At 36.7% G+C, this 24,669-nt stretch overlaps 3 protein-coding genes and 1 long non-coding RNA gene across 4 annotated transcripts; all 4 read left to right on the top strand.

Moving 5' to 3' along the window:
• The first annotated feature begins 346 nt into the window (after positions 1-346).
• On the top strand, positions 347-2,632 carry ca4b (carbonic anhydrase IV b). Its single transcript, XM_065279991.2, has 8 exons — positions 347-398; positions 472-516; positions 772-936; positions 1,247-1,392; positions 1,475-1,567; positions 1,652-1,718; positions 2,128-2,291; positions 2,381-2,632. The coding sequence occupies exons 1-8, from the start codon at positions 347-349 to the stop codon at positions 2,552-2,554; spliced, it is 906 nt and encodes a 301-aa protein (XP_065136063.1). The 3' UTR covers positions 2,555-2,632.
• An 814-nt stretch (positions 2,633-3,446) lies between these two features.
• On the top strand, positions 3,447-8,645 carry LOC135771301 (dehydrogenase/reductase SDR family member 11-like). Its single transcript, XM_065281503.2, has 7 exons — positions 3,447-3,684; positions 3,810-4,019; positions 6,572-6,666; positions 6,740-6,869; positions 6,961-7,053; positions 7,130-7,195; positions 7,381-8,645. Exons 1-7 carry the CDS (start codon positions 3,553-3,555, stop codon positions 7,420-7,422), a joined length of 768 nt encoding a protein of 255 aa, XP_065137575.1. The 5' UTR covers positions 3,447-3,552; the 3' UTR covers positions 7,423-8,645.
• Positions 8,646-11,154: 2,509 nt separating this feature from the next.
• LOC135771300 (dehydrogenase/reductase SDR family member 11-like) lies at positions 11,155-23,951 on the top strand. The gene is made up of 7 exons (XM_065281502.2): positions 11,155-11,370; positions 11,496-11,705; positions 22,847-22,941; positions 23,018-23,147; positions 23,239-23,331; positions 23,405-23,470; positions 23,599-23,951. Exons 1-7 carry the CDS (start codon positions 11,239-11,241, stop codon positions 23,638-23,640), a joined length of 768 nt encoding a protein of 255 aa, XP_065137574.1. The 5' UTR covers positions 11,155-11,238; the 3' UTR covers positions 23,641-23,951.
• LOC135771297 (uncharacterized) lies at positions 13,015-17,958 on the top strand. Its single transcript, XR_010542882.2, has 5 exons — positions 13,015-14,115; positions 14,715-14,853; positions 14,952-15,025; positions 16,441-16,616; positions 16,744-17,958. It is a non-coding gene; the product is annotated as an uncharacterized lncRNA (long non-coding RNA).
• Positions 23,952-24,669: the final 718 nt, after the last annotated feature.

Raw genomic sequence — 24,669 nt, 5'->3', positions numbered from 1 at the left:
TCAAGTCTTTAATACAGCCCAATGTTATATTTTCAAATAATGTTTGCATACATGTACAATGGATTTATGTACAAAAAAGTAATTCACAAATTATTTTATTATAGGTAGGGTCACATTTAACCACTATATGTGTGGCCTTTTCCAAGTCAAGGGGAATTGTTTTATGACCACCAGGTTAAATGCATCACTGCAGTCGTCTATAAAACACGAAAGGAGGGGTCACTGATAAAACTCACTTCAAAATGCACCTAAGAAGTATTTACAGTGAGAAAATGCAGTGAGAAAATATATTCTCCTGTCCTTAAGCTGAAGTGAATTATTTTTACTGCAAGCAATTAAAAATAAAATGTATCTTTTCATTGCACTTACTATTTTATGCAGGGTTGCTGCAGATGCAGGTAGGTGGGCAAGATGTATTATGTTAGATATACACATTTATTACTTACTACAAACTTTTCTTTTCTTTTTCAGAATGGTGCTATCAGTCACAGGTAACTTGCGACAACTCTTGCAAAGGTAAGTATTGTGTCTTGTTCAGTTTTACAGTACCGTAAATGTAAAAAAACCCAGCTAAATTAATTTTTTGTGATTAATTGATAACCTTGAAATATTTAATATTGATTGATTAAGGTCATGTGAAATATTGAAATCAATGTGGAATCAATAATTGAAATCAAACTTCAATGCTCCTAATCTCATTTCACAGATAGGGTCACATACATGAAATTAAAATGAGTTATACTGACATTAAATGCATTAATCTTTGTATAGGACCAGAAGAGTGGAAAACTGTTTTCTCAGAGTGTGGAAATAGAAAACAATCACCCATTAACATAGTCACAACTCAAGTTCTTGCAGACCATCGACTGACCCCAGTACAGTTTACAGGCTACCAAAAGACATTGAGAAGTGTAATTAAGAACAATGGACACTCAGGTATATTTACAAATGTACACTGTAAAAAAGTTTTTTTTTTTTTTTTGAAATTAGGATAACTAAAATTCAACTTAATATTTTTAAGTTGAATTAACTCAAAATGTTTATGGTTACCAGGTAACTTACTTTTTAAGTTGAACCAACTCTTAATTTTTTACAGTGTATATCATTTATATTTCTGGTAAACAACAGTTTGGGGGAGCTTTATCATAATATAATTTTATAAAAAAATCTGCTTTTAAACACAATTTTAACAATGCTTCTCAGAGTCTATAACCATTTGTATTGTAATACATTTTGTCATCTTCAGTGCAACTAAACCTGCCGGACAGTGCTGTTATTAATGGGGCCGACTTAGGAGCTTCTTACAAAGCCCAACAATGTCACCTGCATTGGGGAACGAGTGGTGGACCTGGATCAGAACATACTATAGACGGAGAACAATATCCCATGGAGGTATTAGGTCACTGATATTAAGGCTTATAGTCATTTGTACATGTATAAGAATCTAAGCATGTATTTTATTCGTACTGTAAAGCTTCACATTGTCCATATAAAAGAAAATTACAGTTCACTGGAGGAGGCTGTTGGTGATCCTTTGGGAGTGGCTGTTCTTGGATTTTTTTATGAGGTAAAAACTATAGCTATGTGTACAGACACACTTTTTTAATATCGCTAACACAATAGCTTCTTGACGTCTTGTCATCTTTAACAGGAATCAAAAAGTGACAATGAAAAATATCAACCCATCATAAATTCTCTGAATAATATTACACTTCCTGGTAAGACTTTTAATTTGAGTTTTTTATTGGGTGTGTTCATGTTTTACCCAACAACCCATCCCACAAAATGTTGAAAATATGTGACCCCATCTGTGAAAACCCAGCTAAAGTCATTTGTTTGTGATTTACTGAACGTATACATAATGTGAAAATATAATCTTAATATCTTTAATATTGATTGAGTTAGGTAATGTCAAAGATTGAAATCAAATGCTCCTAACCTCATCCATAGATTATGGCACACGGTCTCATTATTGGGATCGGGGTCACATATTGTAAACATTGTCACAAAGGGTCACAATATAAGGGTTGCTTTTGTTATGTATTATACAGACAGGCTTTAGCTATTATAGAGAGACCATATATAAAAAGAGGAACCTAATAATAACCTTTAAAATGTTCTTTTTAGGGACCAATGTAACGCTTGAAGGTTTGTCATTAGAAATGCTCATCCCATCCTTTGATACCTTGGGGAAATATTTTCGTTACCAGGGGTCCCTTACCACTCCAGGCTGTTCTGAAGCTGTAGTCTGGACAATATTTGAGCAAACCATACCTCTCAGCAAACAGCAGGTAGTTTGTGATACATATAAAAGATCTGCTTTGACACATCCCTGAGCATGCAAGAATATCAAATCTGTTGTTTGATCTCTGTCTTACAGCTTTCAGCATTTTCACATCTGCAGTTTCACAATCAGACTGCTATGATAAACACATATCGACCCGTTCAGCCACGGTACGGGCGTGAGGTGTATCACTCTGGGAGTTATGTTTTCTGTGTAAGCACTGCCTTATTGGTCAGCTCTGTTTTCTCTTTCTTATGGTTTGATTTTTGAGAGTTTTGTATTATTAAGCATTTGCGTTTACAAGCATTTAGGCAAGTTATGTATTATTTACTAATGTTTGCCAAGTTAAATATAAAGTCAAATGTAACTTTATTGCAGTATATCCAGCAATATTCCAATTGCAGTTTACTTGATAAAGACTTTATTGATGGTTATTCAACAGCCCCGGCATTGTATATACTCGAGACAACTTGTGGAAAAGAGCAGTGTGTAACATTGTGTAACATTATGGTATCTTGAAATAAAACTATATTAACAAAAAAAAAACTTACATAAAGTGACCTCTAGGTGTCACTGTGTGATTAATTTTAATGTGTTCTTACATGTTCATCTGAGAGAAAAACAGTGAATGTCATTTAGTTTCAGATAACAACCGCTTAAACAGATAAAAGACCATTATTGTTAGTTTACGTTTACTGTATTGGTAACTCAATTTGTAACAAAAAACAACAACAGAACTTGCCAAAAAAAAAGGATAAAAGAAATAAATAATCCAGTGTTTTGTGCATGTTAATGCTAATTTTAAAAGCTGACCACATAGTTAAGGACTTTTTTATTATTACATTGACAAATATAATACAGTAAAGTTGCCAAGTAGGCCACTTTCAAACTATTGCTACGAGTTTGACATATTGCTTGATTTATAATTAATTGACATATTTTACTGTAGGCTACTCAAGTTAAAAAGATGTGTAGTCTATAAAAATGTGCCACATGGTAGACAGTATAAGCACATGTTTGTCAATAATCTAAATTAAAAAGTAAAATATTAAAAACAGACTGTGTGTCTGATTAGCCTACTACTAGTGGTTATCGAGATGAAAATGTGTGAAATGCATGACAACGACTATTACGGTGTGGCATGGGAGTGGCTTGAGTTTAGGGATTTGGGCAGCGTCAGTACTGTATAGGAACTGTATTGTTACGCAGATCTGGCAAACCTTCTGTTGTACACTGAACTGTACGAAAGCGAGTAAACTTTTGCTGTTATGGATCGCTGGAAAGGCAGAGTTGCTCTTGTTACTGGAGCTTCCGTGGGAATTGGAGCTGCAATAGCCAAATCTCTTGTCCAGCATGGCATGAAAGTGGTTGGTTGTGCCAGAAACGTGGAACAAATAGAGGTAAAGCACATAACACAACTGACAAACAGATCGCTTTAAAATAAACATGCATTGAAGCTTTTATTTAACTTAAGCAAAATAAAGTAAACTGACATAGCTTCATGAAATGTTCATTTTTCTTTCAGAAATTAGCTTCAGAATGTGTAAAAAGTGGATTCAGTGGCACTTTAATTCCATATAAATGTGATCTGTCTGTGGAAGAAGAAATCTTGGCCATGTTTTCCTCTATCAAAGTTCAACATCATGGCGTTGACGTGTGCATCAATAACGCTGGCTTGGCTCATCCAGACTCTGTATTAACTGGTAAAACCAGTGGATGGAAAGCTATGCTGGATGTAAGTAACGTGCAGCAACTTTTTGTCTGCGAAAGGTTAATATCAAAAAGAAATGTCAGAAAATCGAGGAAAAACTCGCTCGCGCAGTATTTTGACGTCATATGCCCGTCAGTCTGCGCAGTGCCGCGTGATTACTGACTGTTATGTCACTACAAGTGTCGCTAGCAGGCGCTCATGGGTCTTCTTCTTCTTCTTCTTCCGTTTTAATGGCGGTTGGCAACTAACTTTAATAGTGCATTACCGCCACCATCTGGACTGGAGTGTGGTACTAGAGTCTACTCCTTTCAAAATATGAGATAAAAAAAAAAAAAAAATTCTAAATTCTTTTAATTAATCCTGTATTCCTCAAAAAGTCAATTACATACTTAAAACAAATTCCACCTGTGCTTATTTGTAAAATGTCCTGTAAATTTAACCTCATATGTTCTACTTGCAATTGTGCTATTAATCTTTGTCTTTCTTCCTGATATTTAGTACAGTGTAAAATAACATGCTCTATTGTTTCTAAATTACCGCAAAATTGACAGTTGCCATCAGCATTCTTCTTCATTATTACCAGTGTATTGTTTAATCGTGTGTGACCATATCTCATTCTTGAAAATACATCCTCCTCCTCCTTACTTCTGTTCGTATTTCTGCCCTTTCCTACTTTGTTCTGTATACTATAGTACTGTCTTCCAGTCTGCCCACTGTCCCATAATGTTTGCCATTTTCCCTTCATTTTATTTTTAACCATACTTTTAATTTCTGATTTACTGTAATTTACCTCAATATCTATGTTAGGCTTTCCAGCTGCTTGCTTAGCGTATTTATCTGCTGACTCATTTCCTACAACTCCTATATGAGCTGGTACCCATACAAGAGTTACATCAATTCCTGACCTTACCAGATTGTTTGCCACTTTAATAATATCATATACAATATCCTGCCTTGAGTTTGACTGAAATGTTTTGACACTGATTAATGCTGAACTGGAATCTGAAGCAATTATTGCCTTCCTAGGCCTATTGACATCCACCCAAATCAAAGCTAGCCACACAGCAATCAACTCTGCTGTGTAAACGGCTAAATCATCACTGATTCTTTTACCCACTTCAATTTTTAATTTAGGGATAACATAAGCAACCCCCATTCTTGTATCCGTCCGTTTAGATGCATCTGTATATATAATTAAATCCTCCCTATACCTCTCCATTAAATAGTTCTGCACCCTGTATTTGTCTATGTCATTTTCTTGCTTTTCTTCTAATAGTCCCAAATCAATGGACATCTCTTTAAAAACCCATGGTGGATTAACTGGTAACGCTACAGTAGGACTTATTTTTAACTCATTAATCCTCATTTCATTTACTTTATCATTGATGACCCAACCAAAACTTCTGACTTGAGCGTTTCCACGCTCTTGACATTGCTTCAGCACTGATTGACTCATATGATTTCCATTATGACCTCTCAAGTTTGCCCAATACACAAGGGCTAGCTGATCTCTTCTAAGGTGAAGAGGCATTTCTCCCATCTCCACCTGGACAGCTGTCACTGGCGTGGTTTTGACAGCACCACAGCATAATCTCAATGCCTGGTTTTGTATCACATCCAACTTGTTCAGCCATGTTTTGGCTGCAGATCCATATATTATGCAACCATAGTCAAATATAGACCTGATCAAACCTGTATAAATTGTTCTTAAAGCATGTCTACTTGCTCCCCACTCCACTCCGCACAAACACCTCATTACATTTATTACTTTTTTGCACTTATCAATTATTTTTTGAATATGCACTGCCCACGCTCATGGGTCTTTAAAAAGTTAGTTAATTTAAATTCGATTTCTTCGTTTATGCCAGGAGTGGGGAACCCTGGGTCCTGGAGGGCCACTGTCCTGCATAGTTTAGTTTCAACCCTAATCAAACACACCTGAATTTCATTTCCAAGTAATCCTGAAGACTTTAATTAGATTTTTCAGGTGTGTTTAATAAGGGTTGGAACAAAACTCTGCAGGACAGTGGCCCTCCAGGACCAGGGTTCCCCACCCCTGATTTATGCTGTTATAAATTATAAATATTTGTAGTTTTATCTGCTCTTCTCTCTAAACAGTGTTGTATACTCTATTGTTTACTCTTAAGGGAAAATGTTAATGCTTCCTCATTTGTCCATCAATTAGGAGGACAGTGGTTCTTAAACTAGGGGGCCTCGAGACTGAGCCAAGGGGGCCCAAGTTTTACGACATTTTATAAAATACATGAATTTATCATAAATTCTGTGAAAACATCAGAAAAATAATTACTAATTTTGCTGCCAAACAAAACATACTGGTTCTACGTTTTACATTTTAAAACGCATTACTGCAGCCACGTTTACGCCTTTCATCCACTGCAGCATTTTTGACTCTCATAAACAGAGTCGTTCATAAACACTGCAGACCCATGGGCTTGCATGACTAAAATAGTTGCCCAGATGCACTGCATAGGATCAGCTGAGTGCTGAAGACTTTCCTTAAAGCAACTTTGGTTACACTTCAATTTAAAATGTCGTACTATTTTTCATTTTTGCAGGTGAATGTGATCGGACTATCAGTGTGCACTCGTGAGGCTTACCAGTCCATGAAAGAAAGAAATGTTGATGACGGTCATATTATTAACATTAACAGGTACAGCAATTACTTATTAGATATTTTCATTCATTTCATTCAAGCATTAAATATATTACAATATGTGTTTTAGCATGTGTGGACACAGAGTTGTGCACAATAGCGACGTTCACTTCTACACTGCTACCAAATATGCTGTGACTGCTCTCACAGAAGGTTTGAGACAAGAGTTACGAGAGGCTAAGGCCCACATACGTGCCACGGTAAGACAAACCTAATAAAGAACTGATTTTTACAAAGACTTTTGACAGAGAAGTATGTAAACAGTGTAATGGTGCTGTGCTCTTTTAACAGTGTATATCTCCTGGTCTTGTGGAGACAGAATTTGCCTTTCGACTTTTTAAACACAAGCCAGAGATGGCTGCTGCAACCTATAACAATTTAAAGGTAAAAAATCTGCATCTTTATTATAAGATATATTGTAGGTTATTATTTACCATATATTTAAATGTTGTATTCACAGTGCCTGGAAGCTGATGACGTAGCCTCTGCAGTTGTGTATGTACTGAGTGCTCCTCCACATGTTCAGGTGAGTTGGGTTCATTACTGGTTAGCTGACAAACTTTAAAAAGTGCTAGGTTGATTTTAACCCATTCTGGGTAAATATTGGACAGTAGGAATCCACACAATGATAATTTATGCAATGCCTTTTCTATGTATAATGACTTTTCCATAATGACTTTTATTATAACTGTGTGCTTTTGTCCTCTTTAGATTGGTGACATTCAGATGAGGCCTGTAGAACAACTGACATAACCGAAATAAATACAATGACACTTCTTTCCAAATATATTAATAATCAAAATAAAAGTTTACAGATTTTTATGTAATAGTGGCAAAACTTTTTTAATTTGTTGTAAACAATGTTGATTTTGTAAATTTGCAATTTGTAATGAATTGGATATTGTATTATATAATGGAAATGGATTAACATAAGGGCTAGGTGGGGCTGAAGCCACAGGGCCCAATAGATTAGGGGGCCTGTGATTGTCAAGAAATTGTCGAGTCATAGGTGGTTGATTTGTGAATAATAAAATAACAAGAAGTTATTGGAAAATATGACTAATATAATTCACCCCCCAATCAAATTAACTCTACAATTTGTGCCACAACGTTGGGAAACGCCTCTTTTCGTTATGCTTTCATGTAAAACATTGGTAGGTCTATAAATCGCATGCTGGCATTAAAAAAATGATGAAAAAAGTGATAGTGGTTCACAAAAACCAATAGATTTTTCATGATTACCTTTTACATTTTTATTTTAATATTTAAAACGGCTTCATTCACTGTTGCTAGCACTCAGCGTCGCCTCTCGTGCGCGCACGCTCTCTCATGCTGTGTACGGCAACTCGACAGTGCATCTCTCACACTTTCTTTTACTGTCTATGCTCTCACATGACACTGAGTGAAAGAATTAAAAGTTGGCGGTGTTTTTCATGTGCGTTCCTCTGTGTACTTGTATTTTTCACATTAACGTCAACAGTTATTGACAGAGAAGACGGCTGATCGAGTTTATCATGACTTATTACACGGCTCTCTGGAATGCTTGATTTTGATTGGTCAGTTGAGACATTTGCAGGTTCGATCTTTTCAAATAATATCTGCTCCAAAGTAATAACGCATAGCCGGTACTACTTGTACGAGTAAAATCGCTCCGCGCCAATAAAGATCAATAAAGATTACTGTTTGGCGCCATCTTGTGACAAACACTGGACAACCACGACAAGACACAGAGAGCTTACTGAGACTGAACTTGACAAAATAGAGCATGACAGCTACGAAGCCAACACACAAAAAAATACAGAATGGGCATTCAAACTTCTCAAAGACTGGTTAAAGAGAAAAAATGGAGACAGACAAATATGAAGTAGAGGATTTTAATAAGGTATTACGATCATTTTATGCATCTGTGCAAAGTTTCGCGGAAGGATAAAAATGTTAATTTAAAACAAATATGCCAATAAAATGTTTCAAATTCATATTCATGTCCGGTTTTTTTCTTATGTGACAAGTAGCCGTGTAATAAGCGGGATAATGTAGAGGCAGCCGGTAGTTATCGGGAAATAAGCCCCTTCAGTGTGATACAAGACCCTCCGCTTCGCGTCGGGTCCTGATCACACTGTCGGGGCTTATTTCCCAATAACTACCGGCTGCCTCTACATTATCCCTTACTTAACGAATGGGTAGCAGTGTTTTACCACACACACACACACATCGGTACATTGATAAATAAAAAATAAAAATCTATATTGCGGTAGAATAGGCTTGGCAATCAGATGAAAGGGGGGCCCTTGGTGTTGCTGTAGCCCCAGGGCCCAAAGTCCTCTTAATCCGGGCCATCTATAGTCATTTGTACATGTATGAGAATCTAAGCATGTATTTTATTCATACTGTAAAGCTTCACATTGTCCATATAAAAGAAAATTACAGTTTACTGGAAGAGGCTGTTGGTGATCCTTTGAGAGTGGCTGTTGAGTGGATTTTTTTATGAGGTAAAAACTATAGCTATATGTTTACAGACACACTTTTTTGTTATCGCTAACACAATAGCTTCTTGACGTCTTGTCATCTTTAACAGGAGTCAAGAAGTGACAATGAAAAATATCATTCCTTCATAAATTCTCTGAATAATATTACACTTCCTGGTAAGTTTTTTATTGGGTGTGTTCATGTTTTACCCAACAACCCATCCCACAAAATGTTGAAAATATGTGACCCCATCTGTGAAAACCCAGCTAAAGTCATTTGTTTGTGATTTACTGAACGTATACATAATGTGAAAATATAATCTTAATATCTTTAATATTGATTGAGTTAGGTAATGTCAAAGATTGAAATCAAATGCTCCTAACCTCATCCATAGATTATGGCACACGGTCTCATTATTGGGATCGGGGTCACATATTGTAAACATTGTCACAAAGGGTCACAATATAAGGGTTGCTTTTGTTATGTATTATACAGACAGGCTTTAGCTATTATAGAGAGACCATATATAAAAAGAGGAACCTAATAATAACCTTTAAAATGTTCTTTTTAGGGACCAATGTAACGCTTGAAGGTTTGTCATTAGAAATGCTCATCCCATCCTTTGATACCTTGGGTGAATACTTTCGTTACCAGGGGTCCCTTACCACTCCAGGCTGTTCTGAAGCTGTAGTCTGGACAATATTTGAGCAAACCATACCACTCAGCAAACAGCAGGTAGTTTGTGTGCTTTGACACATCCCTGAGCATGCAAGAATATCAAATCTGTTGTTTGATCTCTGTCTTACAGAGTTTAGGGATTTGGGCAGCAGTACTGTAACTGTATAGTTACGCAGATCTGGCAACCCTTTTGTGATTAGTTGATTGAAATGTTGTCCCAGGGTCAACATAAAGTTGCCCATTTTCACATCTGCAGTTTCACAATCAGACTGCTATGATAAACACACATCGACCCGTTCAGCCACGGTACGGGCGTGAGGTGTATCACTCTGGGAGTTATGTTTTCTGTGTAAGCACTGCCTTATTGGTCAGCCCTGTTTTCTCTTCTTGTGATTTGATTTCTGAGAGTTTTGTATTAATCATTTGCGTTTACAAGCACTTAGGCAGGTTATGTATTATTTACTAATGTTTGCCAAGTTAAATATAAAGTCAAATGTTACTTTATTGCAATATATCTAGCAATATTCTTGGTTTTGCAATGTACTTGAGACAGACTTTATTGATGGTTATTTAACAGCCCCGGCATTGTATATACTCGAGACAACTTGTGCAAAAGAGCAGTGTGCAAAAGAGTAGTGTGTAACATTGTGTAACATTATGGTATCTTGAAATAAAACTCTATTAACACAAAAATCCTTACATAAAATGACCACTAGGTGTCACTGTGTGATTAATTTTAATGTGTTCTTACATGTTCCTCTGAGAGAAAAACAGTAAATGTCAATTTGTAACAAAAAACAACAACAGAACTTGCAAAAAAAAAATATAAAAGAAATAAATAATCCAGTGTTTTGTGCATGTTAATGCTAATTTTAAAAGCTGACCACATAGTTACTGACGTTTTTATTATTACATTGACAAATATAATACAGTAAAGTTGCCAAGTAGGCCACTTTCAAATTATTGCTACGAGTTTGACATATTGCATGATTTATAATTAATTTATGCTTATTGAAATATTTTACTAAAACAAAGTTAAAACGATGTGTAGTCTTATGAAAATGTGCCACATGGTAGACAGTATAAGCACATGTTTGTCAATAATGTAAATTAAAAATTAAAATATTAAAACAGACTGTGTTTCTGATTAGCCTACTACTAGTGGTTATCGAGATGAAAATGTGTGAAATGCATGACAACAACTATTATGGTATGGCATGGGAGTGGCTTGAGTTTAGGGATTTGGGCAGCGTCAGTACTGTAGGAACTGTATAGTTACGCAGATCTGGCTACCCTGTTGTGATTGGTTGATTGAAATGTTGTCCCAGGGTCAACATAATGTTGCCCTTAGGATATTATCAACCACTTGGCAAAATCAGGAGAGCCTATACGGAACTGTACGAAAACGAGTAAACTTTTGCTGTTATGTTTCGCTGGAAAGGCAGAGTTGCTCTTGTTACTGGTGCTTCTGTGGGAATTGGAGCTGCAATAGCCAAATCTCTTGTCCAGCATGGCATGAAAGTGGTTGGTTGTGCCAGAAACGTGGAACAAATAGAGGTAAAGCACATAACACAACTGACAAACAGATCGCTTTAAAATAAATATGCATTGAAGCTTTTATTTAACTTAAGCAAAATAAAGTAAACTGACATAGGTTCATGAAATATTAATTTTTCTTGCAGAACGTAGCATCAGAATGTGTCAAGAGTGGATTTGGTGGCACTTTAATTCCATATAAATGTGATCTGTCTGTAGAAGAAGAAATCTTGTCCATGTTTTCCTCTATCAAAGTTCAACATCATGGCGTTGACGTGTGCATCAATAACGCTGGCTTGGCTCATCCAGACTCTATATTAACTGGCAAAACCAGTGGCTGGAAAGCTATGCTGGATGTAAGTAACCTGCCGCACTTTTTTGTCTGCGAAGGTTATTATCAGAACTTGCGTCCTTCGACTTGCAAGTTCAGACTCGGAAGAACGAACTCCCGAGGACGGGAGGACGCGAGTCCGGTTATATTGCAAACCTCATTCACACAGACCTCTGGTCCCAGAAAATACCCGTAAAATTGCCAGACAAGCGTCTGTGTGAACAAAAACTCGTTCCGTTAATCTTCTGGGATCGTTGCCGGAAAGAGGACCTACCCAGATAGCATGCACTACCGGGCCTCATCTGGGCCAACTATGTCACATATGGCTCAGTTCCGGTGGCGTCAAAGGCCATATGGGCCATATCTGGCCCACACACATCAAGCCGTTTTTTGTGTGAGTTGTGGCTTGTTGTGTGTGGGCCAGATACGGCCCATGTGCGACAAGCCGGTTTTAATTTGAGTTGCGGCTTGTTATGTGTGGGCCAGATACGGCCCGTGTGCGACAAGCCAATTGTAGTTTGAGTTGTGGATTGTTGTGTGTGGGCCAGATACGGCTGAGTGCGACAACCCGGTTTTAGCGTGAGTTGTGGCTTGTTGTGTTTGGGCCAGTCCTGGCCCTTGTGTGACAAATCGGTTTAGGATGAGTGATGGCTTTTTGTTGTGTGTGGGCCAGATATTACTGGTTTATGGTTATGTTGACATCAGACTGTTTTTATGTGTGTTTCGGCTTATTTATGGGCCAGATATGTAATATGCTGCATGGTTAGCTTATTGGTTTTAAAATGTAAAGGAAGGCAGCTGAATTTTTTCCATTGTAATTTTTCTTCTAGATCTGACAGGGCTAGGCTTCTTCATATTCGGCTCAAATAATTCAACCATATTTATCATAATCAGACAGCTTTGTCTATCAGATCTTCTTGGACTCTGGCACAGAACTCAAAGAATTCTAGGCGACAATTTTTTGATAATCCATTAACACAGGGCTCAACATAAAGGACTGCCCTGTGGCCCGGGGCAAGTGTGAGAGATGTTCGGGCAAGAAAAAAGTATTGTCACTTGCCCGATCGGGCCAGTGCTTCACCCTCAGTCACTAAAATATATTTTCATCAATGTATTTAGCATCTTTGAAGCAGACATTTACTTGGGTAAAACACGATGAAAGAAACTATGCAATATTTAGCACAATTTGCTGTCAGTTTACAGGTAAAGCAGAAAAGTTGGGAGCCTTTTTTTCATTGGAACATATCTGTTTTATATGTATACAATATTTGACTTTTAAATTATTATTTTTAAATATGTGACACTGACATTTTTTATTGGGCCAGTATAAAAAATTATTTGCGTTGAGCCCTGTAACAGAACAGCTTGTTTTAGTCAGCTAAAAATTTTACATTTATGTGCAACATCTGGTGAAAATTTAATGTCAATAACACCTTTAGAAATATATGGTAACTGAGGAAAAATGGTGACGAGTTAAATTTTACCCGCTGCATATTTAATGTAAATTAACTGCTTGCCCTGCATTAAAGACTTGTAAATGCACAACGCTGAGGCAAAGAACCCCAAACCCCATTTAAAATCCTTTAATGCACAGCAAGTCATTGATTATCCCACTTATTCCATGGTCATTTGCCAAGTTATAGACAAGTTAAAACTAGTTTTGCTCTTTGTAGCTTAAAATTTGATAGAATGGGTAAAAATAACAGTTATTTCCAGGAGCTCCTCTTTTTTGTAAACAACTGATCTGTCTTTTATAAATCTGATATAAAAGACTCTTCTGAGATTTGAAGGATGCACACTACTATTCGATAGGTAGGCTACTCAAGTTTAACCAAACTGTTCGTGGACCCCGTTTACTTCCATAGTATTACTTTTCCAATTCCTGCTATAGAAGTGAATGGGATCCAAAGACATTTATGCAGGTTTGTAACAACATGAGGGTGAGTAAATGATGACAGAGTTTTCATTTTTGGGTGAACTATTTAACCTTTTACAGCTTAGCAGAAAAATGTTATGTGACCTTTAAGAATAGGATAAAGTACATCTTTAACAAAAGCAAAGATTAAAAAACAAATTGTAGAATAAATAGAAAGTGCTACACAAGTGTAAAACAATACAAAATCGTCCCACTATCACATGCAGATGTGTCACTTTGCAATGGGGCAATGATGAATAGTACACAGAACAACCAAATAAGTTTTTACGATTTATAAACAATTTAAAGATATTTTAAAGTGTTATGTACTGTTCTAATTCCAGAGATGTTTATTTATGTAAATGGTGTGAGGCTTTACCATGTATATAATAGGCCAATGGCTATGCTGTGCACACGAAACATGTCCTGCCCCTTTAAATCACGAAGGGAGTTACCATGGAAACTGAAGGAGCACGAGGACAGCTAGCTCCGTCTCCCGCGGTTTCTTCGCTGTTTTCAAGTAAGTTTAGTCCATCAAATCACACAAATAATACTAAAACCTGTTGTTGACACGCTTTTGTTATATATTTACCTCATATAAATGGCTTGTGTCTTTGAGAAAAGTTCGTTACCATCCCAACATGTTTCCGCACATGCGGTCGGAACTGTGCTTCCGGTTTCTGTTGGTTTACTTGCTAAACTGATCTCTTGAAAAAAATTTTTTTTTGTTTCCAATGTAATATACGTGTTGTTAATTTGCTTGTTATAAGCTAGGACTTTGTTGTTATTTTTGCTTAGCAGAGTTTAACGGAAGTTACGTGTTTTCCACAAAAGCCTCTTTACTGTATGTATGTTACTGCTGAAACCGTCTATAAGCGTTAGCTTTTGCTCTTGTTTATGAACGTTTGGGCTTTTGAAAACATAGATGAGAGGTTTCAAAGTCTTTGTTAACGTTGTCAGTGCATGACTGGAAGTAGGCAAATTTATTTAGTCTAAATATGCGATGTACTGTAACGTGACGTCTAAACCTTGTTAAATTGCACGGAGTGCTGAAGCTACTAACGTTAGTACGTATGTTTTATCGTATACAAATACAGACATGTTGTTCTCTGATTTCAGGAGTGACAAAAACCCTCTATAATAGAAGAGAAGCTCAAGATTTCAACATTTTCTGAAGGGAGTTGCAGACAGGTGTAGAAAACTGCTTTTCAAATTTTCCACATTTATCACAGTTATTTTAAGATGTTGACATCTAAACGTGAGTAGCATTGTGTGAGCAATATTAAATAAGTAAATCTTACACTGCATATTTTATATATTGTTTTCTCTGTGACAGATTGAATGTTATGTTTGTAGATTTGTCCATGCTAATGGCCGAGCAGTAGGGTTGGAACAGACCTGTCAGAAAACATCTCTGAACCATATGACTAGTAAGTAAAACCTCAAACTTATACACTGCTATTCAAAAGTTTAAGCTTGTGATTATTTATTTGACCAAAAATACAGTAAAAACAGAAATGTTGTGAAACATTATCACAAAGTAAATAAGCTGTTTATAATGTGAATATATTGTAAACTGTAATTTATTCTTGTGATTAATGTTGAAATTTTAGCATCATTACTCCAGTCTTCAGTGTCACAATATTCTTCAGAGATCATTCTAATACGCTGATTTGCTGCTCAATTAACATTTCTGATTATCAACAGTTGTGTTGCTTCATGTTTTAGTGTTTTTCAGGATTTTTGGATGAATAGAAAATTAACCCTGGAGAACCCAAGAACCCTTCTCTTAACATTGATTAACATTGGCCAAATTTGACCCGTGGATTCTCCAGGGTTAAAATAATAGTCTATTATAATAGAATAATAGTTCACAGAATAATGAAAATTTCTGCATGATTTAATCCATGTTAATACATATGATCATCTTCTTTCAGACGAGCACAAAGTTATATTAGGGTGCACTTACTTATCATACTTAAACAGACCGAACCGTACCAGAGTACGATTGTCCCCACTCCCCCACTCATCTGCACATATCAGGGTGTTTTACAGTGACAGCTAAAGTTTTACATTTCATACAGGGTTCATATAATGTAGGTACACCCTTAGAAAATGTGTAAAAAAAATCTATGCTATTTATATATCATTAAATAATATAGTGAATGTGTGGAAAGCCCTGAGCACGCAAAAGTGAAACTGAGATTACAGAATTAGCGCTGTCTGCCTCTAAATGCAGTTACTTTAATTTCCCACTCTGAAAGTGAAGTATACCTAAACTTTGAGAGCAAATGACTAGTATGACGGGCCGGTAACTTTAGTAATTTTACATTAATTTAGCTAGTTAGCTATTATTATAATCACAAATACTTTTATAATATATTACTGAATTAAGCCAGTTACACTTAACTATCATTATATGAGTATGAAATTCCTCATCATTACTAAATAAATCTTGGAAGTAAACCATCAAATTTGCTGAAAAAAGTATACATTTCTGAATACACAATACATGTCACATTTGAAACAATCAATTTTACTTATAAAACATCTTACATTTTGAGATTTAAAACAACTGTGAGGTTATCTTACCTTTAAGATGTAATTAATATATAGGATATATGTATGTATGTATGTATGTTTTGAATTATTGAGAAAAACAAAAAGCATTAGGCTTTGCCCTGCGCTCCCCTTTAATTTTAAAACAGAACTGTGTCACAAAAGCTCTGTGCAAGTAGTCCAAGTATTTCAAAGGAACTCTATCAGTTTTACCCCCACAGTTTGTCTATATTCCTCTCAAAAATGAGATTTGACTCGTTTCTTCATTTTTCATTAAATTTTACAGATTTCAAAACAATTTATTCTTGAGAGGAGGCACCACAGTTAAAGACAGTGTTTTGAAGAATTTTGAACTTCCTGCTCACAAACTACATACTTCTCCAGTTAGTCTGACAGGCTATCAATGAGAATGCGGCATTACAGGACACCACTGAAAACTATACCACTAAAAACTGATTATTGGTAAGTCTTTTTGACAATAACTAATGTTATTTATTCATGTTTGGTGTCAGCTAATATGTGTATACCCTATAAATGTTAGATTTTTTATACTTATTCTCTACCTCACTGTTTACATTTGTCATCGTAGCTGCAGTCAGAAGAAACAGATTAACAGCAACTATCTGCTTGAGACCAAGAGATTGAGCATTGGGTTAAGACATGGTTGCAGCTTGCCACAGACAGAGATGAAGGTCGTTGGGCAAAAGAGAAGATTTAAAGGCATAGCTCACCCAAAAATGGAAACTCATTTACTTACCATCAAGATGTTTCAAACTCTATCAAATGTATTTGTTCAGTTACTGACTGTTATAAATTATACAGGTTTGGAACAACCTTTGGGTGAGCAAAATTACAGTTTTAATTTTAATTAGTGAACTATCCCTATTGTGAGTTTTATAAGTTTATTAAGAAATGTTGAGTATTATATCAAAGTTTTGTATGTAAGGAGATGGTAGTTGTACGTTTGTGTGTTAATATAGATGGTTTCAGTGGCAACAACATAAATCACTTTCATGGCCCAAACTTAACTTCGGGTAGACCTCCACATAGATTCAATAACAACCGAGTATCTCTGGAGCAGTTTTTTTTCTGATAACAAACAAAATAAATAACCAGTAAATAGCCTCAGATCAAATCATAGCTAAAGCATTTCAACCATTACATTGATCTAATGTTACTGGGTCAAATTAAGCTTTACAATTTTAGCTACAGATCTTTGAAAATGTTTGTACGGTATACTGCCCATTTCCAGAAAGGTAATAAAAACAGCGTGCACAGTGACGCTGCTGACGTGTTATCCTCAGACATGTTTGTGAAGATTGTTTTGTTTATAGCGTGCGTCTCCCTCAGACTGTAAAAAAAGCTTGGGAACAAGAAAAAGCTTGGGCAAACAAGATAACATGTCAGCAGCGTCACTCCAGTGTTGTGCACGAGGTTCACAACAGACCTGGAAGAGAAGACGATGCTGAATAAAGTCATAATTTCTGTTATTTTTGGACCAAAATTTATTTTCGATGCTTCAACACATTCTAACTGACCCACTGATATCACATGGACTACTTTGATGATGTACAGTATATATTTGATCGTGTATACACATATCTAAAACATCTTAAACTGTTTCCGAAGATGAACGGAGGTGTTACAGGTTTGGAATGACATGAGGGTCATTAATTACATAATTTTCATTTTGGATGAAATAACCCTTTAAGTTTGGCCAGGTGTGTAACTGTGGCAACGCACATGCATCTATGGGTTCCAGTATATCTTACTATATAACATATTAATTTAACTAACATGTTTGACAAATATAATTGTTTATTTATAAATTATTATCTGTATTGGATTTTTTAAATGTTTAATAAAGAAATTTTGACTATATGAGTTTTAGTTTTTTCTTAACTATAGGTTAATTAGCATATAGTAAGAGTAGATGTGTGCCACAGCTTAGAAGATGCTACTGCATGGAATGACAGCAATGACTCAACCTGAGTGCGGTTGCCAGAAGTCAGCCATAACTGGGACGGATATGGGCCACATTTCAGAAATGGCATGGGTCACATCTGGCCCAGATGGCAGTGGAGTGACTGACATCTGGGCCTGATGTGGCCCATGCCATTTCTGAAATGTGGCCCATATCTGGCACGGTTATGGCTGACTTCTGGCAGCGCACTCAGGTTGAGTCATCGCCGTCATTCCACGCGGTATGTGAGCCAGATGAATGTGGGAGATGTGGGCCACATCTGGGCCAGATGTCAATTGCTATCTGGGTAGTAAGATACGCGGGTAACCCTCTGTGTGAACAAGAATGCCATAAAGGGCGTGTCGAAGTGAGGACGCGCGCGTCATCATCACAACACAAGTTATGGTTCAGCTCCTTACAACGAGAGATAACATGTATATAAACATTCACAACGAGAAATGTTGCAAACTAACATGTATATAAACATTCACCACGAGAAATGTTGCAAACTAGATTGAAGCAGTTATCAGGAAATGATATATGAGACGCATAAACAATGACGCACGTGCCGTAGTGAGGACGCGCGTGTCATGGCAACATGAAGTTGGTTCAACTCTTTAAAATCAGGGATTTACAACATTCACTACGAGAAATGTCAGCATACTAGACTGAAGCGGATATCAGGTAAGTTAGCTCGTTACTTACTGCGTTGAAACGGAGATCATTCAGCAGCATAAAAGAATATCGCGTCACGTGCTCATTTGAGCTATAATAAACGAAAATACCCGCATGTCATCCCAGCGAGATATATTGTTCAGCTCCTCAAAATGCGGGTTTTAAATGCATATAAACAATCACGATGAGAAATGTCTGAAAACTGTATCAAAGCAGAAATCAGGGAGCTTGTCAAATATCCACTCTGAAGCTGAGATCATTCACCAGAATAGAACTGTGCATTCACGCGCTCCTTTGTAGTCTTATCATAAACAAAAATGCACGCGAGTTGTTTCTGGAGAGAGAAATAATGAATAATATGCAAACTTCAGACGCTGCGTAGAAGAGAGGGCGGGACTTTCAACATGTCACGTGTCTTTCCGGGACCATCAGATGCCGTGTAAACTTGGCAGTGTGAATGAATAAAATATCAAGCGGTCCCGTAAAATTCCAGGATGCCTGTCCCGTGTATCTTACGGAAAATCTGTGTGAAAAGGGCTTAACAGAGAGTAACGTTACTTGAGGTCGTCATGGCAATTCTTATTTATTTTAATGTATTTTTAACGAAATATATCAAATGCAAAAACCCTAATATGTTGTTAGGGCAACACCTGAATACGCTGATTAGCTGTAATGTATTTATTACAAAATTATGTATGATATAAAACAATTTTTTTATTTACTTTATTATATAACCATTTATTTTAATACTACTAAACGATTGTACAACATGAAATAAACACAAGAAAACCATCCAGTTAAAGCACAGTAATTTACAGTGTTAATTATATAAAAATATATATGATTTAAGTTATGAATCTTAACTTTACCATCAGTTAAAAGGATAACAAATAACAGACTTCATATGAATAATAAAGATAAATAAATTGATGAGACAAAAAAATGCCAGTTAGATATATCAAAAGGGATAATTTTATGTTTGATCATCAGACACCGGAGGGCAGAGCAGCTGCACTGAGATCGCGGCAAATTTCCAGTAGCGCCTCACTGCAGAACACGACATCCAGGGGGCGGGGTTGGTTTTAGATCCAGGGGCGGAGCTGGATCCCGATCCAGAGATCCCATTGGTCGGCAGTTTTACCACAAGACACGTCATACACGTGCTGCAGCGTTACCATTTTCGCATTAAGTTGTAACTAAATTAAGTTATTATTTTGACATAAAAACTACTTATGACTACAATAAAAGTAGTGCCTTTAGGGTGAAATGTACGCTTTTTGCTATAAAAATTAATAATTTTTAAAGACCTATTAATGGATACAGTATAAATATGCATAATTATTAAAATATATAGGCTATGGCATGTTATTTAGAAATTAATAAATTGAATGTTTATCTTGTATGGACTTTGAACTTGTTTTAACGCGTCTTTGCTTACAGCCATTAGGAAACAGGTTTCCCTCGTAGATGGTTTACTTTTTTTATTTGCTAATAAAAGATATCAAATAAATTTGTTTTTATATTTACTGGTATACGAATAGCTGTGTAATAAGTGGGATAATGTACAAATAAATCCCTTCAGTGATATCAAACTGTCGGGAACGTGTCCGTAACTCCTTACACCTAACTGTGATACTTTCTAAATTATTAATCTTTCTCAACTATATTATTTATCAAACGTACACTTAAATTGATAAGAGCAAACGTTGGCGACCACAGGTTGCAACTAATTGCGGGCTGCAACAACGCAAATATACTGGTTCATTTGGCGGAACAAAGTATATAAAGTGGGAGGAGTTGGATCTAGATCCAACCCCGCCCCCTGGATGTTGTGTTCCTTAGTGAGGACCATCTTCAGAAGTACTTGCGAGATGAGGCTGCCCTCGTCGGTCTACGCCGCTGGCCATCCGCTGATTCACCGGAACTTACGTATCCAAAAGGAAATTTTAAAGGAACAGTATGTAAGAAATTTATATCAATTTATCATTAAATGGCCCTGAAATGGCACTAGACATTAAGAAATCATTTTCATTTCAAATACTTATATCACTGACAACAGTGGTCTAGCCAGGATATTATCATTTAAAAAGTGGAGTTGCAGCCCTCAACTGATGTTTATGTTGTCGTTTTGTATATTGGCCACCAGCTCTGTGATTGCAGTACCAGTTTTAGCCACAAGTTTTGTGATTGCAATACCAGTTTTGGCCACAATCCTACATACTGTTCCTTTAATATAATCGCTATCTTTAATAACTGACACATATTTGATGTTTATTTATCTATATTCTTGACTGAACAGCTCTTAAAACTACATTGTATGACATAGAAAAAGTAATATTTCAAATATTGTGCTTCATTGCCGTTGACGCGAAATGCATTCTGGGAAACTTGATTGTCAGAAGTCCGCACAACCCTGCGGTCCAGTTCGTTTTTTATGACCTTCCCCTGCTAACTTCCCTCAGTCTCGTTCACTCGGATGTACGTCATTGCTTACGTTGTACCAGTGCCCACTACTGCTAAAACATTTGAAGTAGGTTCAAATGGATCGCCCTAAGCCCTTGATCACATGGAAAGCGGAGACCGCCCCTTACATGTGCAAATCTCGAGTTGCTGAAGTGACGTCACAATCGTGATGCATTGTGGGATATGGAGCTGCCTGAAGTGTACATATGAAGTAGACTCGCTCAATCGGTCAAAATCGAGGGAGCAAGAGGCTGTCCATACAAACTTCCCTCGTCCACTTGATAAAGTGGAACGCACTTCAAAATGGTGAAAGGGATTTAGGGAAGTTTGCCAGTGTGTGTGTGTAAAACTGGAGTGGAACGCACCCCAAGTCTCCTCCTGATGCATCCTCGATAAAATGGGCGGATCAAGAACACATCTGGGTATGTTATGTGAACTTGGCTTGATGCGAACTTGATGGCTGTTTCTCAATATGTGTGCAGCGATCTTGCATCCTTGTGTCCTCGCTCTACGTCATCATTAGCCGGCGAAGTTCAATTCCAATTCTCAAAAGCACAAGTACAGAGGACGCATGAAAATACCCGGATGTGTTCTTGATATCGAGGATGCACCGGGTGCAGACTTGCGCGCTGAAATCTGTCAGTCAAGTGTTTAATACATGGAATATACCAAGACTTCTTGTTTTTAACCTTTTCAGGTGATGGTTTAAAATGTCACAACTGTTCCTGGTGTAAGGTTTTTTTAAACGGCAATTTTTTAAAATGTTTGCTGCCTTTCATCCAGACTACTCCAGCGTTTTTGACCCTCATAAACAGGGTTGTTCATAAATGCTGCAGACCCATGGTCTTGCATGACTAAAATAGTTGCCCAGAGGCACTGCATAGGATCAGCTGAGTGCTGAGACTTTCCTTAAAGGAGACATATCATGCTAAATCCACTTTCTTAGCTCTTAAATGCATTTTGTTGTATATTTGTAGTGTTTATAAGTACATAAAAGTTGAAGTTGGTGCTTTGTTGATATCTTTATATTCTTTTTTGGTCATATTTTCCAACCTGTTCTGATTTTTCTATTATCTATTACGTTTTTTGAACAATTACAGTATTTGCAGTGGAACTGTTCGTCGTCTTCATTTTCATCTCGTTCCGTTTCCGAGTCTGGCTAGAACATGTATGGCTGGATGGACAAGTCTTCCGTTGTTGACATTTTGTGAATAACGAGTGAATAAAAAGTTTCTGTGCCGCTAGATAATAGTATCTCTACTATAAAACTTCAAAAATGGCAGAACGGGGTGGAGTTTAACCAAGTGTCACCTCTGCAACCTGGAGAGGGGGCAGGGTATGACGTGCATTTAAAAAGACAGCACCAAAATGAGTTGCTCTCAGATGCACATCAGAAAAGGGGTAAAAAGGGGGCCTGTGGGGCTATAATAATGAGGAATTCTGACCCAAACATTGCAGTTCCGCTTTATATAGACCTCAAATAGATGATTTATATATAAAAAGGACAGACTTAAAAGCATCATATGTCTGCTTTAAAGCAACTTTTGTTACACTTCAATTCAAAATGTCGTACTATTTTTCATTTTTGCAGGTAAATGTGATCGGACAATCAGTGTGCACTCGTGAGGCTTACCAGTCCATGAAAAAAAGAAATGTTGATGACGGTCATATCATTAACATCAACAGGTACAGCAATAATTATTAATTCGATATTTTCATTCATTTCATTCAAGAATTACATATATTACAATATGTGTTTTAGCATGTCTGGACACAGAGTTATGCACAATAGTGACCTTCGCTTCTATGCTGCTACCAAATATGCTGTGACTGCTCTCACAGAAGGTTTGAGACAAGAGTTACGAGAGGCTAAGGCCCACATACGTGCCACGGTAAGACAAATCTAATGAAGAACTGATTTTTACAAAGACTTTTGACAGAGAAGTATGTAAACAGTGTAATGATGTTGTGCTCTTTTAACAGTGTATATCTCCTGGTCTTGTGGAGACAGAATTTGCCTTTCGACTTTTTAAACACAAACCAGAGATGGCTGCTGCAACCTATAACAATTTAAAGGTAAAAAATCTGCATCTTTTCTCTATAAGATATATTTTATTTACCATATATTTGGAATATGTTGTATTCACAGTGCCTGGAAGCTGATGACGTAGCCTCTGCAGTTGTGTATGTACTGAGTGCTCCTCCACATGTTCAGGTGAGTTGGGTTCATTACTGGTTAGCTGAGCCTGACACACTGGGTTGCTACATAAAAATGCCTTTTCTATGTATAATGACTTTTACATAATGACTTTTATTATAACTGTTTGCTTTTGTCCTCTTTAGATTGGTGACATTCAGATGAGGCCTGTAGAACAAATATATTGATTATCAAATTAAAAGTTTACAGATTGTTATGTAATAGTGGCAAAACAATTTGTTGCAATTGTTGCAATGCAGTTTGTAACGTATTTTCAGTAACTCATTTTCAGAAAATGTGAGAGTTACATGTCTTGCAAAATGAATAATCTGTGTAATTTATTTAGCTTAGTTTCAAAAAGTTGATAATAAACAATAATTAATGAGAAAGTTTAAGACTTTTTTATATTATTTATTTCAGCTTTGACTTTACATGTCAAAATCACAGTTTTAAACAGCTGTACGCTACTTACCATAATCATGGACAAAATACTTTTCTGTAGCAGGGCCATTTGGTACCCTATGTTAAAAATAAACAAATAAATGAATGTCTGTAGTGTGTATTATACCTCTGCCAATTTTAAAAAGGACATTCCATGAAAATCAGACTTTTTCCATGTTTAAGTGCTATAATCGGGTCCCCAGTGCTTCTACCAACCCAGAAAACATGAAAAATAGCAACCCTGTAACTTTGTTTTGGTAAGGCTCTCTCTCCAAGCATGTGAATAAATAGGTCATTCGGATTTCGCTCCCCCCATGACGTAGTGAGGTGATTTTATTATAATGATACCGCCCCTTTATCTGGGCTATCCAACCATGATGCTGACTCACGAGCGCGAGAGACAGAGAGAAAGAATGACTGACAGCATGACGCGTTTGTATTCCCACAAACAGTAGCCTACAATCTTATAACTTGTAGTTTTAATGGTCTTTCTAAAGGTTGAAGATGAGGATTAACGTTACCTTAGTCCAAGAGAGAGAGAGAGAGTGAGTGAGTGAGTGAGTGAGTGAGTGAGTGAGTGAGTGAGAGAGAGAGAGAGCGAGTGAGCGAACGAACGAGAGAGAGAGAGAGAGAGAGAGCAATGCGATGGTTCACTTTCATCAATACAAGTATGTTGTTTAATATGTTTCTCTGAAGTTTATATGAATGAACACAAGGATAAATGCACTGCATGACACAGAGTGAAAGAACAACGCGTATTCACTATCATACACAAA

This window comes from Paramisgurnus dabryanus, chromosome 8 (genome assembly GCF_030506205.2).
Source record: "Paramisgurnus dabryanus chromosome 8, PD_genome_1.1, whole genome shotgun sequence".
NCBI lineage: Eukaryota > Metazoa > Chordata > Actinopteri > Cypriniformes > Cobitidae > Paramisgurnus > Paramisgurnus dabryanus.
The sequence above is the reverse complement of the archived record's forward strand: the minus strand, read 5'-3'. Positions and strand labels throughout refer to the sequence as shown.